At 27.8% G+C, this 17,297-nt stretch overlaps 1 protein-coding gene across 6 annotated transcripts in view; it reads left to right on the top strand.

The window, feature by feature from the left end:
• Window positions 1-17,297, top strand: part of LOC127289002 (low affinity immunoglobulin epsilon Fc receptor-like) — a 146,972-nt gene that overhangs the window by 126,399 nt on the left and 3,276 nt on the right. For all 6 annotated transcript variants that reach the window (XM_051316773.1, XM_051316779.1, XM_051316756.1 and 3 more), the window contains one exon: window positions 14,585-14,697. In XM_051316773.1, the coding sequence (XP_051172730.1) occupies window positions 14,585-14,697 (113 nt within the window). The remainder of the gene's footprint in view (window positions 1-14,584; window positions 14,698-17,297) is intronic.

Below are 17,297 nucleotides of genomic sequence, written 5' to 3'. Positions count from 1 at the left end.
AAAAATAATTAATTATTCCATTGTCCTTTTTTCCTCCTTCATGTTTGTAAATTCACTCGCGGGAACATTTTTCGCGGTATATAGTAGAATTGAAATTCTTCAATATCGCACAGTCAGAAAAATATTCGTTGCTACTTTCATCCCAGGAGACGACAAGTTTTAGTTCGTTTCGGGCTGTGAAGTGCATCGAGCTAGAAGTCGAGAAAGGACGTTGAGGAAGTGGCGGATGCATAGAAGGTTGCAAATGCTTCTTCCACTTAACCGTACTGGTAGTGTCGTCTTCACTAGATTTCTTTTATTTTTCTTTTCTCTTATTTCCATTACCTTTCTTCTTCTTCTCAGTCATAAAAATACCCCCTCCTTAGTTTACGAATTTTCAAGACATTAAGACATCTTAAACATCTTAATGTTTTAAAAACTCTATACTAAAACATCTTAAAATAAGATGCTTATTTTTGTAGAGTATTGTTTTATTATTAATTATTATTAGAATTGTTATTGTTATAGTTTGTAATTTCAACGAACGTTTTAACATATTTTATATTTTCTGACGAAAAAATAAATGATAATAATATATGAAATTAACAATTCTTCCGTGGATTATAAAGTATCCTTCATTAGTGAAATTAAAAAATACTTGATAAATTGGAGAATTTACTTTCTCTATATTAATATTAAAGGAAGTTTCACAGAAACTTTATGCCTAATTTAATAAAATCTAGACGTTATAAACTGATACATTGTTTTCAATTTCTCTTGCACAAGTTTAGTATAACATTTTTTCTACTGATTGATATCAATTAATACTTTCTAATTTTTCTTAAAGAGGGACTTGATATGCATATATATGCATATAGTACAATAAAAGAGCATAATTTTACTAATTCAGATTTAGAGAGTAGATGATGGATTTGCAAATATACATTAAGGCATTTTTTTTTGGCTTTTTTGCATAAATAAAAGTGAAAAAAGTGCCATTTCTAACATCGACAACGTATAATCAGGAAATATTAATTTGTAGTAATTATAATATTATAGTAGCTAGAGAGACATGTTAATCGCGATGAAGGTCGTCTGGATTGTTGAATCCGCACTATTGAAAAGCGAATGTCGATGCCTTCAATATACCTTCGATATATTGCTTCATTTGATAACCCGATTTACTTAAATTGCACGTGCTAATATTTACAATCATGTTATTTGATTCCTTATAAATAATTCGTAAAATGTGAAACAAGTGCCACACGTTCGATGACACGTACGTACATACATACATACATACACGTAATTTAGTATTATATTTATTGCAGTTATTATTATATTATTACTATTATAATTAATTATTTAAATGTGAAATGGTCAATTATATTTACAATCATGCTCATGAATATATGTACTTCTTGGGTCTAGAAAAAATGCAAACACAATTAATTTTTTTTTTAATAATAATAAAAAAAGGTACGATCTATTCATGTTGTTATAAATTTCATTGCAGAATACTATTAAAATTATAAACGAGAAAGATGATATTGCTTTAAAATTTATTCAGTAGTTTACAATTCACTGGTTGGCGATGAGTTAATAAGAAAATTGGTATTCAAATGAATTTCGATTGAGTTTCACTTCGGGCTATTGAGATTATTCAAATATAAGCAAAACAACACCGTTTGGACAATTGAAGATATATTTATTTTCTCACTGAAATTTCTTGTCTAAGTACATGAATTCATATTTATGCAATCATATTCATCTCTTATTTAATGCAAAAATATATAGTATTTTTGTACTCAGACATGAATATCTTCCTAGAAGGAATTATTTAATTTTTACTTTAAGAATAAGGATATTTAATATTTAATAACTATATTCTATATAACTATAAGAATAAATCATAGACGATCGAGGAGACGATTTTATTCTTAAATAGGTGTCAAAATATATTCTCAAGATAAGAATTTAATTTTTTTCGTGTTATCTTTATTATATGTGATACGTTTTTGAACACAGAAAAAAACTGAACTCAGAATGAGCCGTGTAGGCGGCTCATTTTGATGTGCAAGACTAGGTTTTTTCTGTGAAAAAGAAAGCCAACAATATCTCGAAATGAAGAAATTTGTCCATCGGTGAAAGTATCATGCATTGAAAGTCAATGAAATTCCTAAGATTCAATCTATTTGTCGATTATGTATGCGCGTATATATAAATATGGAGTAAAAAAATGCAGCATCATACATATATATATATTATACGGTAACAGAGAAATGTTACACCTTCCAGGTGACCAATCACTGTGCCAATAGAGGTCGTTCGTCCATGTGGCCACTTATACGAGAATAATATTCTTTCAGACAGTGTAAAAGACATTCTCCTGCTGGTCGTGCCAAGTTAGGCCTCTCTTTCGTTTTAATCATTTGAATTCGCGTCGCTTTGTGCCATTTTTTCCTCTCTTTTTTAAATCTTTTAACATCTATGATTTTTGTCTAATTATTTAATTCTAAACAAATAAATTATTAATAGAATAATTAATATTTTTAAATAATCGATAAAAATTATACAAGTAATTAAAAATAAAGTGTGGCTTTGGAAAATAATAAAAAAGAAGAAGAAACCTATGGGTAAAGTGTGTGTTTAAAGTTATATAGTCGGAAGGTCAGTAGTTTGAAAAGAAGAATTTTGTTCAAGGACAACCATGACGTCCATAAAGCGGATTTACTTTGTTGTCCTGTTTTCCGTCCTTCTGGGAGTGACAATATCTGTTCCCGGTAGACTCAATGGTACGATTCCTCTTTTTTTCTGTAAATTGAATTTTTTTTACTTTTCTCCTGAGAAATTTTACTGATTGTCCTTTATTTTCTTGCCTCGGTACAATGTAGAAAAGCGAAAATTCTTGTTTACTTTCACAAATATTTATAGTTTCATGTAATTAATTGTTAACGTCAATTTTAAATAAATTAAAACTTTATTTTTTCTTTTAAAAGTTGATTCATTTTTCAAGTTTTAAATTTGGCACCAAGTGCACTGAAAAAAATTTATTTTATTTAAATAATCGGTTACTCGACTTATATTATCAAATAAAATTGACTTGTACCAAATAGTTTTTATTTTAATCAAATAAATGGTAATTTCGAATCAATGTATTTTGCATTTGAAACTAATACCATTTAATTGACTTAAAATTATAACTATTTAATACAATTTAATACACATTTTAGTGTGAGAGTGAAAAAAAAAATTTTTGTTTATTAATTATTTTTATTTTTATTAATATTTCGCTCATTATTATAGAATTACATAGTGTTAACGTTAGATACCTACTATAGTATTATTTACTATTCTCATCCAATTCCACATTTATCTAAATATTACTTTTTTTACGAATCCGAATTTGAACTTTTTTTAAAACCGATATACTTTCTCGAATACTTTCTAAATTCTTGTATTACGTACTCTCCATATTTAAGAATAAATCGTTGATACCGCCTATAATTGTTCTTATTTTTTAATAAATATATTTAAATTAGAAACTGTGCTGAAAAATAAAAATTATACAATAATAGATATATCATTTAAGAATTAAATTAATATTCGATTCCTGACTGATAACAAAAGATTGTGATCGGTTTCACAACATTAAAACTAATATGAGGAAGTAACAAAGAAATTAACAAAGACAATTAACTCTGTTATATACTTTGGGAAAAGTGGATCTCTAAATTAGGTTATACCTACTACTTAAATATGAATGATTTAATTGAACTCTTATCGATTTGAAATTTTTTTTTCTTACACACAATATTACACACGTGTATAGAAATGAAACCGTGCGAGTAAAAGTCATTCTCTGCTTTGTACTTCTCATCCGACGCACAGCTGTAATAAAAAACGAAGGCGATCATATATCTTGCTTTTCTCCCAACATATATAACGAGCAACTTTCTTTAAAACCTCGATATATAGATTCGATAACAGATTCACCTTCACTGGGAATAATAATAGTTGCATTATGAGATTTCAGGGTCAAGTAGGCCTCGTAAATGTAGATCTCTGGAATATTATTATCCGCCTTTCGATCGTCCTTGCTCATGGCCGTACCATTCGACAAACAATACGAATTTTACATATACTTTCGAATATTATCTCCAATTGATATTTTTTATTCTGTAATTTCTCACAGTATACAATACTATGTATAAATTAATATAATTAAAAAACTGATCATCAACAATTTTTAGTTTATGTTTTTTTAAGTTTCATTAATACTTAAAATAATTAATTTATCTACAATACCTATATTGTATATAAATATTGGCACATGCAGTAAAATTAATAATAATAATAATAATAATAATGGGAGAATTTTATATTTCATATTAATTGTATGCTAAACGCAAAGAGGGTTCCACTTAAATTAAAAAGTCATTCACATATGATAAATAAAAAAATATAATCTTACAGTAAGAAAATTTTCTGTAAAAAGAGAATCACCTTTAAAATTCGATTTACTGTCGCAACAGTTCTGTTCTGAAGTAAAAACTGAAAAAAGTGTCACGGGGATGAAAATGGGATGGGAAGGACTTTTTTTGTGGCATCGTTTACACCTGCGTTTTTTATTTCACACTAATTGCTAGGACGCTGCCTCCCATAGTAAGCCAGAGACCACATCAATCACACTTCTCCCTATTGTGTTCTCGTTTCTCTGTGTGAGATGTAATATATGTTCCTTGTGTGTGTATGTTACTGTACATTCAACAACAGTACATCGGAGGCTGCTTGCAATTTACCCGAACACCGGAAGTGTAGAACGTCATTCTCCCTCCCTCGGCCCTCTACTTTACTTGATTTTTTCCTCCCTTCCTTTTGTCCTAGCTTCCTTCATTCCTTCAGTTTTCCTTTCCACAGTTCCACACTCGTGAACATTCTCTCTCTCTCTCTCTCTCGCTCTATTTTTCCTTCTCTTTCTATTTCTCTTTCGTCTCGTTCCACACTTCCTTCACGTTAACGAGTAATATCCTGGAAGCTTATCTCGTGAAAGGATTTCGAAGTAGTAGTGAGGAACGCGTTACTTTCGTCACGCTTGGCAAGATTAATTTCCTAATGAAGCAACGGTCCTGGGAAATACGAGCTCAAAACGGAAGCTTTGACGTGAGTCCTTAAGTAATACTAGCAAACAGCGACGTATCCTAAAGGGATGCTGCACTTTGTATATCTACATTTTATCTTCTCCCCTCCAAAAAAATCAGTTGAATTCGCACTCGCTCGACAGGAAACATCTTTTTTTAGGATTCAATTTCATTTCTTATTTTTAATTCTCTGCCTGCTTTGGGTTATCCCCACTCCATCACTATAGAATGTATTTCCCGTAGTCCCCAACAGGCGACCGAATTGTCGCTTTTTGTCGATAATGATCAACTGGCCAGTCAGAGGGTTAAAATGCCTAATTGTAAGATAACAGATTGTTCGTCCGTAAGACTAAATTATATCTGACTGTAATGGATTTTTCTACTACAAAACTGACATTAATTATGTTTGACGATATTTCATCTTAAACAATCATCGACACTAATTTAGCATCATCATCATTACCTGAGAATAAAGTAGACTAAAAATGAAAGTGTAAATTAACTTCTGACATTTATTGTCGAATAAAATATTCTATTCTTTACTATAATATAATCTGAATCAGTAAAATTTCACTAAACTAATATTAAATTTCCAATTTCTCATATATAAAAAATTTCGCCTTTTAGCAATATAATATTTCAAAAATCGTCTTCGGATAATATACAAGTTTTGTGCATTAAATGTACTAAAAGGCACAAAATTTAAACTCAAGTAATTTGTCTTTAATAGCCGAGAGTTGGAAAGCTCTCGTCTGGCAATAAAATTTTGACTAATTGCTGAATTTCTACAATTATAACTTTAATGTTCCAGAAATATATCAAGATTTATGATTCGATTTTTTTTCACCTCAGGGAATTATGGATTCCAAATTAAAGTTTTTCTTCCTTAAAATATGTTCTAATAATTTTATTTTAAAAAAATATGTTGCTAAGCATTTTTTTCATGAGTACTTATATTAAATTCAATTAATTTTTTTGTTTTAATACGTTTCTTATTGAATAATTTAAAAATTTTTAATTTTGCCCTCGATAAGTACACATTGGTGCTCTAAAATTTGAATTCATTGCAATTTAATCTTTCCTCACAAATTAAATTTTCCGTTCTTATATATATATATATATATATATATATATTTAACATTTTTAAGGCGGTTTTAGAACAACCGTGTTTTATATTTCATTAAAGAAGAGTATAATATAATGATTGTGGTTTAAAGAGAAAGTAATACTCGCGCTTATGACTAGTAAAAATAAATTAGGTAACTGTGCGCAAAAAAGGGTAATTTTTACTCATAAGTTTCTTTTCTCACCACAATTGATACGTTATTACAAAATATGTACAGCCTGCTGTTAAATGATTTATGGTCTTTTGAATACATAATTAAATCAACATTATTTACTTATTGTTAGCTGCAAGAAATTAAAAAATTTCAAATTAATATTTTTTTATGATAATTTGAATTTAATTTTGATTTTACTCAATTCTTTTATAATGAAATAATAATTAATAATATTGTAAAAATTAAAAAAAAAACATTTCCCTTTTTTATGCTTATTTTTATAAATTTCTAACCATAACAGTTTCGTGATTTCGTCAACTTTTGACATTACTTCATATAATTGACTGATGGAATGTTAAATTAATGAAAGGTTTAAGAGCTGAAAACATTTGAAATAGTGTTGAAATTTTTGTGAAAAGTTTATCAACGTGCACTGGAAATTTTAATATTTTTTTTTAATGTCTAGTTTCTTTGGCATTTGTGTAGCTAATGAATTTTCCGTGACACTCACGTGGCTATCCATGTGTTTCTGGCAAGTTTCTTCATCTTACTTTTCCATGTGACTTACACAGTTCCTCTGCAAGTGATGCTTTGTAAACGTTTCACTTGCACAGGACAGGAAGATATGAGAAGCATTTGCCTTTCAAAGTTATGTAAAATATGCATCTTGAAAATCCACTCTGTTTGAAATATATTTTCTCAAATTAACACAATATCTCTCGCACATTATACTTGTTAAACATTCTCAATATAAAAATACCATTAAAAATGCCGCAATAAATTAAATTTATTTAATATTATTATAAACAGAGCCAATAGGTTTCGCTCTGTTTAAACCTAAATGAATCGATAATATTTTTATTCAACGATTTATTTTTAGCGCCATTTTAAAAATCATGAGCTGGTGCAGGTTGAAATTTAATAACACTTTAGTCTGGGTTTTTTTCACTCGATGATAATAATCGTATGTCGACAACTTGACCTGACAACTTTATTATTAAACTGGAATACAATTGTTTTTATTTTCGTTCCATTCATCGTTCTAGACGCAAACATTCAATTTAATTCTATATCACTTTATACATATGTAATTTTGTAAATGTAACACTTTACATACAATGTAACAATTAATATTAATGTTCAATATAAAAAAATAAAATTTTTTGAAAATTAAAAAAAATATTTCATATTTATCAAATTGCCAGTAACTAGAATGTTAAAAAATTTCTTATAAGTTTAACTGTAACAAAATTTTATACTGCAAAATTTATATATTGTTATCTAACAATATTTTATCTTTATCTTCTACATATTTTAATTATTTGAGGATTAATTAATTAACTAATTTAAATAACTTGAACCAGAGAAAAAGGATATTTAGCTACAGCTAAATACTTAAATAGTTATTTAGTTCTGAGACAAATATTTATATTTTTATATAATTCAAATAAATTATATTTGGGTCGGAAAGAAATTTCCCTAGGTGTAGGTTTAAGAAAAATTTTAAGAATAATTTCCCAAGTAGAAATGTGCCACTGGCATAGTACTGACCCAACACTGCCAGTCAGTATAATAGTACTGACTGCCGTACTGGGCCAGTAGTGGACCAACCCTGGCTGGTAACGCTGTCCAGTACTGATTTTGTCCCGCTCACCAGTACTAACGTAGTACTAGAATAATACTGGCATAATACTGGCAAAGTACTCATCCGGACTTAAAATCTCACTTTTTTACAAAATGCTAAAACACGCTTTCCAATGCAAATTTCATCCTTATTAGCTTATTACTCCCATTTTTACCACGAACAGGTAATGTGAAGCCAATAATAGTTAATGTTATTTAGAATATATAAAATATTATTAACAATAAATAATTAAAATCATAATTATCATTTATATTAATTAAATTATTTTATTTTTAATAAATTATTTTACAAAAAATAATTTGTGTTGTAAATTTTTTTATTTTTTTAAATTCATAATATTTAATTTTTTTTACTTTGCACTTATACTTAATTTAATAATTATTTAATAATTGATATTACACATGAACAAATATTGTACTTATAACACTTAAAACTAAGAACGAAAAATCTCGCACGCATGGGGGATCGAACCCTAAACCCTTAGAACGCAAGTCAGATACGCATACCGCACAGCCGCGCTGGCTTAAATGTGCTGACTTCAAGTAGTTCACCTAATACAAAAGTTTTGATTTCAAAGTTTGTATCATCTATTGATCACGAAAATAAAATGAATTTATTCTTAAATTTTTTAAACTCATAAAATTTTTTCAATTTTTACAAAGATTTAATGAAATAAAACTGGATATCAATTTCAGTTAAATATTTTTAATAAATTATTTTTACCGTAAATAATATTAAAACAGACAAAAATGATTGATGAATTACATAATTAAAAATAAGTTAATAAAAGACGACTGTAAAATATGAATGGTAAAAAAATTTTTAAATTTAATATTTAATTATTAATAATATTTAAAAATTACAGTGAAAAAATTACATTTGCTTTATTTTTAAAACTATTAGAAAAAAATTCTCAACTTATTGTTATTGCATGCATGATAAATAACTTAATGCACATATTTCAATGAGTACTAAAATAACTAAAAAAACATAAATATATTTTATATAGGTATATAATAATACATTACAATTACATCCAAAATTTTGAGGGAAAGTATTCGAAAGAAATTAATATACATTTTTTTAAATAAAAAATCATCGTTTTCTACCTAGTGAAATAATTTGAAGACTTTTTCATTTAATGTTTTATATCACCGACATAGTACTGATTCGGTGTGAATGACAGTGTACTGCCAGTACTGGTTTTAATATTTTTTTACCTCCGACATAGTACTGATTCGGTGTATTAGTCAGTACACTGCCAGTACTGAAAGTCAGTACCGACAGCCAGTATTGGATCAGTACCATGCCGGTGTTTAATTACGGCGAGCTACGGATATTTCTACTTGGGTTGGTTTTAAGATATTTTACATAGCGTGCGTCAATGTTTATTGCTTTTCCTTAAGCTTAGATCTTATTAATATATGTCTACTATAAATTTTAGTATACATTTTTTGCCAAAATTTAACGCTAAACATTTTTTTCTCACGCATTTAAATAATATCCTCTTACTCAATGGATTTATAAGTAATAATTTTTAATCAGAGAAAGTTACTGACCAGTAGAGTTCGCGCATAAATTTCTCTCAACGAGTTCGTAACTTGGTATTTAAATATCACTTTCATTATATGGCTATATATATTCATTGAAACTAAAATTTTTATTAATAAAACTATTCCTATTAATTATAGATCTACTTTTTTTCTTCAATAATGAATACCTAATTATAGATTAATATAATTTATTGTTCACGTATGGATACATAATTTTTTTTATATTTATAATTATCCTTTTTGAATTCATATGATTTATAAATCTGGAAAACAAAAAATTGACTATTTTTTATCTTAATATTTTTCTTCGCATTTTCCAAAAGTTAAAAAAGTTTCCAACAGTAAATCGTGTCTGCTAAACGAAATAAAAATATGACAAATTGATTTCGTGACTGAAGACTCTCTCTCTCTCTCTCGGTCTATCTATCTATCTACCTTTATATTGTATATATGTATATACGAGTTTTGTGTATATCCCTGGGCACTATTTTCCTGATTTTTCGAGACTGGACATTTCCGGTAGAACAGCAGCCGGTTCGTTCCCATCAGACGATTATCCCAAGACGAGTGTACTTCCGCTTCCGATTTCACGTCAATTCCAGCCAGTGACTGGTTTCGTTTCCGATCTGAGAGAAAAAGGCAGTAAAATCTATTCCCAGTTAAATGAAACGACGATTTTCTCGTTTTCCGCGGACTGATTCGTCCCTATATTGTCGGTTTCGGTGAAATCTACATGTGTATAACATGGAGACTAGAAAAGGTTGATGATCAAAACATGGTATGAGAGGGATGGAGGAGGGTCGAATGCGTTTGTATGCGCACAATCAGATTAAGCTTTGATTGTCACATTAGTATGCATTGCCCTTGTTGTTCAATTTATACAGTAAATATACCGTTTTTACCGACATCTGTTGGATATATACAATATATAAAGAATTATTTATTTATTTTTCTTTAGAAAAAACCATTAAAATAATCCATCCACAGATTAAAATTGCAAACTTTTAAAAATTGCACTTGGAAACTTTTATATTTATACGATATATTAAAAAACTAATTTAATCCTAAAAACAGATTGTTTTAATCTTTTATGGTATGAATTTTATCTGCAACTCTTTTTAATACCTCATAGTTTACTGCCATAGAAATTAGGACATTTAAAAAATTCAATAGCTGAGAATTATTATTTATTAAAGAAAACAGAAAATGAAAATTGTTTGAATGAAGAATAGAGATATACATATCTCTATGGGTAGTAAATAAAATTTCTAAGTTTATGAAATAACATAAATTGCGATCATATATACTTGTGAAATATAATGAATGTAGAATACGGTTATAAAGGTTGAACTCGTTATTTACTGACACGAATATATATTTGACTGAATTCCAATCCATTGTAGTTCCTACAAGTGCAGGTGCGCTAGGTAAAATGATAGAAATCTAATCTGGATTTCAATATGAGGAATTTACTATTACTGCAATGGAGTTATGTAGTATAAAATTCTCTCGTAAAGCTTGTGCGCCAATGTATATTTAACAATCGAACGTAGTTACTATCGATGGACAGATGATATATTGCAAATGAACACACTCGACGAATATATTATATATGATCATTATAGAGGAAAAAAAAAATATATATATATATATATATATATATATATATATGTAATGTTGACTTTGATCACGTGACCAGGCACATGTAGTACATTATATTGCCAACAGAATTTCTCCGCAAAAAATTATTCGATGTAACGTCTATAAGACGTAAGTGAAATATACATACATATGTTACGATAATAAATTTTAATAAGTAATACACCTCGCACATTCCACTTTTGCTTTTCTTCAATATTTTACGATCTATCGTCTTCAATTTTTCCCATCATCTAAATCTTTTCATTTTTATTAATTTTTATAATCTTAATTATCCTTTTTTTAGGGTAAATTATTTTTTAACCTATTCTATTTTTGTTATTTTCAGCTCTCATTTTTTCATTTTGTTAAATAGGGTATAGTTGCACCGATCAGCTCATAACTTAATTGAATGTTATTAAGTTTTAAGGCAGATATATATGATAGAGTAGTATTGACAAATAAAATAAATGTAGGAGCAAGACTATTTCCAAATAGCAGTGTAAAATGGTGTGTAATAATCCACGACTGGATTCTATATTGTTCAAGACGGATCTGAGGGCGTGTAGGCGTTACAAACAAGCCAAAAACTACACGACAGAGTCTATGAAGATTTTTTTAATCATATATTTTTTTGTCGAAATTAGCTATACGCAGCTTTAAATAAGTCTATAAATAAGAAATTTTATAAGCTTAACTGATGGCTTCAATGAAAAGGAATAAAAAAAATAAAAATGAAGATGATAAATAAATTTGACAACGCACTACTTGTACTGAAAGTTTTTAGAAAATTGAACACTTTTTTGGTACGATGTAAAGGTTATAAAGGGAATAAAAACAAGAGAAATAAGAACTTGAATTGAAACGTGTTTGTATTTCTGAACAAATAAATAAGCGTTCAATCGATAGCTCTTACGGTGATACTACTGATTACAGTTTCATGATATTTCCTGTGCTGTAAAAATAACTTGCGTAACACTCCCATCACCTCGTTAAATTTTAAATCCACTCCACTCAATATACTGCCTTTTTTCTTCTTTTTATCTTTATTCTTTTTTTTCAACGGGAAATCTTAAAATACTACCGCTCGGGGAAAAGTTTAATCTCTAAACATTTCAAGTGTTCATTTTATGAACGATTTTTTATTAATCGAGAGATTAAGGGCTTGATGGTACGTTTTATAAAATAGAAGCAGACTTATTTGGTTAACGGACAAGTGGTAAATATTTAATTTCACTTGTTTCTGAAAGGATCTCTATTATTAACTTTCCAATGCTTTGGTTCCCAATGTATTTGCTAACTAATATGTTTTTTTATTTAAATTAAATTTACAAACTTGCAATTTTTTTAATTGTTTCACGTTTTTTCAATTATTTAAATAATAAAGTGTTTGAGAGTAATCACTAATATAAAGGTGACACAAATTTCTATTTGCTTATGAAAATAATTATGCACAAGTATTTCTGCATTTTGGTTATGCAATGAGAATGTGAGGTCCTTTTGAATCTCAACATCTATTATCACGTTACGAAACTAAACAGTTCTCTTGACGTTCATTACGATCGAAACAATCTGACCAACTGCTAAGTAACAAACGGAAAGCTATAGGTATACAATATCAAATTTCCACCGAGATTCAGTTAATCTATTTAGCAGTTTACTCAATTTCTCGCAAACACTATTAATTTAAACTTAAAAATAGTTTCATTGTACATTTAAAATATTTTGTTAACATTTAATATAAACCAGACTGTTGTTAACTAATTTATTTTTAAAACTAATAAATAAATTGTGTATGAAAAATATAAAATGAAAAGGTGAGTACCTATAGATGTTGATTTTATTTAAACGTTGTAAAGCTTCACTTCATAACTTTATGAGAGAGTCCCATCACAATAAATGAATATATGAAGCGAAAAAAATTCCATAAAAAATTAGTAAACAGCAGTTACAAAATGGTGGCACTTTCTAATAATATTAAAAAATTTTTCGAAAAGTTTAAAAAAGCTTTCATAACAAAAAAAAGAATGGTGAACGTGCCAAGATTTTTTGACAACCAAATTTTATTATACATTTTCAAGTTGAAAATTTGTAATAATTATTATAAAAATATATTTTTTTTTAAACTATTATACACTGTAAAAAGAAAGTCTTATTTCAAGACCGAAAAGAGGTCTTATTTTAAGAGGCAACATTTTTAAGGCAGCTATGCTGAATTTACGCAATGCAATTTTCCTTAGAGCTACTAGCGCTGATTTTAAGACTCATCTGAAAATAAGATCTTCTTTTGACAGTGTATATATTATATAAATTTATAAAAGTATTTTATAAAAACTATTACTTTATAAAAATAGTAAAGTTAATATTACAAATATATAAAAAATATCTGAGAAATGATATACTTCTCTTGTCTGATTATGTAACGAAAGTTCTACTGAAATTCAAGGTTCTCACGCAAAAGTCCATGTCTAATTATAATTTAATAGATTATTTCGAAACTACTCTCAAGTGCTTAAGGATATTTTTTTACAAATTATTACAAAGTATTACAATAAAATATATTTGTCCTACTGAGATGGACATTTTTGCTGCACAAAAGTCATTTGATTGATATTTAGTAGCGAGCAAATTGCGGCTAATTGAAGGCACATAATTAGAGTGAAGACACATTATCTTTCTCAATATATTTCGAAAGTATAATGCGAGTGTGATAAAAATTACGCACATTCATAAATCTTATGTCATTAATTGGTAATCATCAGATGTTTAAATTATTATTATTATTATTATTAGAAGAGATGAAAGCATAAAATACTAAATGCGAAAAAATATAACAAGACGATTGCACCGTAATGCACTTGTAATATTTGAAAATGAAATTTTAAATAGAACTTTAATTTCTTTAAATTTTTTTAAAAATTTTATTAAATTATTTGCTTTTTTTAAATTTTAAAGTTTGTATGTTATTAGAAATTTTGTAATTTATTTAATTATTTCTTAAATTTTATTTATATCCAGGTCATAATTATAAATACTTGTAGAAACATAATAAATTAATATAGATATTAAATAATTAATTATTCGTACTTAGTGCTTTGCCATCACAAATATAATTTTTCAATAGATCTAATAATGTTTGAAAGTTGAATTTTTCTCAATAGTTTTAGAGATTTCCATTCGACCTTTTCAGCTCATGTCTTTTTTTAGAAAGGAAAAACACCTTTTATTATTTTAATATATTTTGAATGTTATTTTAATGTAACATAAAATTGTGAAAAAATAATTATAAGTACATTAAAAAAAAGAAAAATGTAAATGAAAAAATTTAATTAAAAATTTATTTTTTAGACGATTGTCCAAATTGTGTTGATGAAAATGTGGGTAACTTGGCAGTTTCGAGATGGACGATGCCGCTTTTGAAACTAGGCGAGAAAAGATATTACCTGGGGATCTTTTTCAAGGTACACTGAAAAAAATTTATTTCATTCAATTAATTCAAATTATTTAAAAATTATTTAAAAATTATTTATTTTTAGATAATATTTAGATCAAGTGCATATTTATTTTGTAAAAATGAAGATTTACTGGATAATTGACAAGTCAATTATTTTAATTGGATCAAATAACTCTTATTTGATTCAAATAAATTTTTTTTTCATTGTAAGCGAACTGTCACTTTACTCGATTTATCTGCTGCCCTATAAAGGCGTACGGTCTTTATTACACTTTTTAGAGCTCATATTTAAAAGTCAGACAATGTTCGTCTCTGTGAATCTTGGTTCATAAAAAAAGAAACCTATAAAAATGAGAAAGTAAAATAATGAAAATCAGTCAATTTTTACAACCATCTTCAAATTAAACCCTCTTACGGGAAATTTTACAGATTTTGGCCACAAAAATTATCTTTATTCAATCCTTAAAAACTGGAATGTAATAATTTTACTCTACTTCAATTTTTATAATCCAGTTAAAAAAATTTATCATTTCTGTGATGAAAGTACAAAAATCAAATTTGAGAGAAAAAAAAATTAATTTTATTTTATTAAATTACATTAATTTTCGTTATTGAGTGGCAGTTTCACCAACTCTGATTAAGAGGTAATTTGTTATAAAAGTCAGTTTAACTGATCCCTATTGGTCGATTAAGGAACTAATCACTGATTAAATCTTAACCAGATTTGTTCAAGTTGTCCCTAAGTCCTAAGTCTGACATACGAATAATACTGATACTAGGTTATATTAATATTGCCATTGAATTTTAATGTACATGTAAATTTAAGGTCTCCTAATTTTAATTGTTTATTAATGTTTCATATACACTGTAAAAAAGGAGTTGAATTTCAACTCATTAAAGTCCCACCCTTTTGGAGTTGAAGCGAAGGGAGTTAATGCTTTACGAATTAATTTTATGCCTAGGGAGTTAGTTTTCAGAAGTTAATTTTATTATTAACTCATTTTTTGAGTTGATTTTTAACTCCCGGTGCCGTTAACTCCTTAATTTTTTTACAGTGTGCATGTATTTGCATTACATGCAAATACATACAAATTTGAGCTCTTTGTGTATATTAAAACTACCAACATTTTTAACAGTGCGTACTGTCTGCTTAAAAGTTACTTTTATTGATACAATAATTTAAATAACATTGAAGAATTATGTATCTTTTGAGTTATAATTAAATCCAAACTTGTTGGATGCGACTGACTTTTACTACCGATACAAAAAATTGATAGCGTTGTCCAACTGAAGCTGATCTTTAATGGTGATACGAAATTCACAAGAATTCGATACGTCTGACTAAAAACGGACTTTTACTACTGATACTATATTACAAATACTGAAAACAATTAAAAGAATTTATTTCTAAGAGAAGACACAAATTTTTAAAAGAATTTTAAAAAAGCTTTAAAAAAACTTTATTCCAGCTACTGAAAAACGAGTATCATCATTTGAGTGACATTTTTAATAGACTTTTTGATATCTCTTTTGCTTCGAAAAATTGCGTATTTTAGAGATTATGTTTCGTGGCTTAAATTAGGTTCTTACCTACAAAAAACATTAATTTGTAAATGTCTCAGTGTCTACATTTGAAGCAGACGTTCGTTTTTGTAGTGAGGATTTGTAAATAAAGTTTCCAAATTTTTACATTACTTTCGCCATGCAATATCAACTGCTTTCGAGGTGAAAACTCATCGATGAGTGATGGAAGTGGTGGAAAGGGATTTGCACAATGTATGACGGCTTCTCTTCTTGATTTTGTAAGAGAAATCTCACGCAGGGAAGGGTTTACTCTCTCGCTCTTATCGATTCACCTTCATTTCAACGTATTTTGCATGGAACTCCTTAACGAGAAACATGAATCATATTCCCTCATGGATTCTTATTATATCATTCTATGCGTTACGCTTCGATAATTTCCATACTACATAAAGTTTTCCCCAAAGATATGAGCATGATAAGTATCCTTTGCCACGAACAATTACATTTTTTTCTATATATGTACAACAAATAAATAAATTATTTTACTCATTTATTTCGAAAATAATAAATTACAATTTTTAAAACGAAATAAATTTCCAAATTAGATAAATAGAAATAAATGTTCACCTAATAAGTTTTGATTTCAAAAAGACACGTGAGATAAAAAAGAACTGTTTTTTACAATACATGAGTTATTTTTAATTTTCACTTTTTATTGATATAAATAAATTGCAGGTGGAGAAAAATATTTTTCTTTGGCATAATAGAAGGCGGTTTCGAAATATGTATATACATATATTTTATTTATGCGTCTTAATTAACTGAGAGCGACCCTGGGTTATACATTGCTTCCATAAAATTTATATATGTCGTCCCCAGAATGCATAAAGAACACAAGCTCGAGAGAGAGAGAGAGAGAGAGTATTCCCTTGTGCACGAGATCGCGCAGAGAAGCGCAAAAGGGGTACACACTGCGATAGCGTGCAACAACTCGTAACGTAATTTCACCCTTCGTGAGGTTTTATTTTTTTTATTAAGCATCCTCAAATAACTGGATTTATTGCAAAGATACGAAAATAGATG

The sequence above is a fragment of the Leptopilina boulardi genome, unplaced genomic scaffold (assembly GCF_019393585.1).
Source record: "Leptopilina boulardi isolate dan_hultmark-lab unplaced genomic scaffold, ZJU_Lbou_2.1 LbouV2_123, whole genome shotgun sequence".
Taxonomy (NCBI): Eukaryota; Metazoa; Arthropoda; class Insecta; order Hymenoptera; family Figitidae; genus Leptopilina; species Leptopilina boulardi.
Note: the sequence above shows the minus strand (reverse complement) of the source record. Positions and strands in the feature narration are given on the sequence as shown.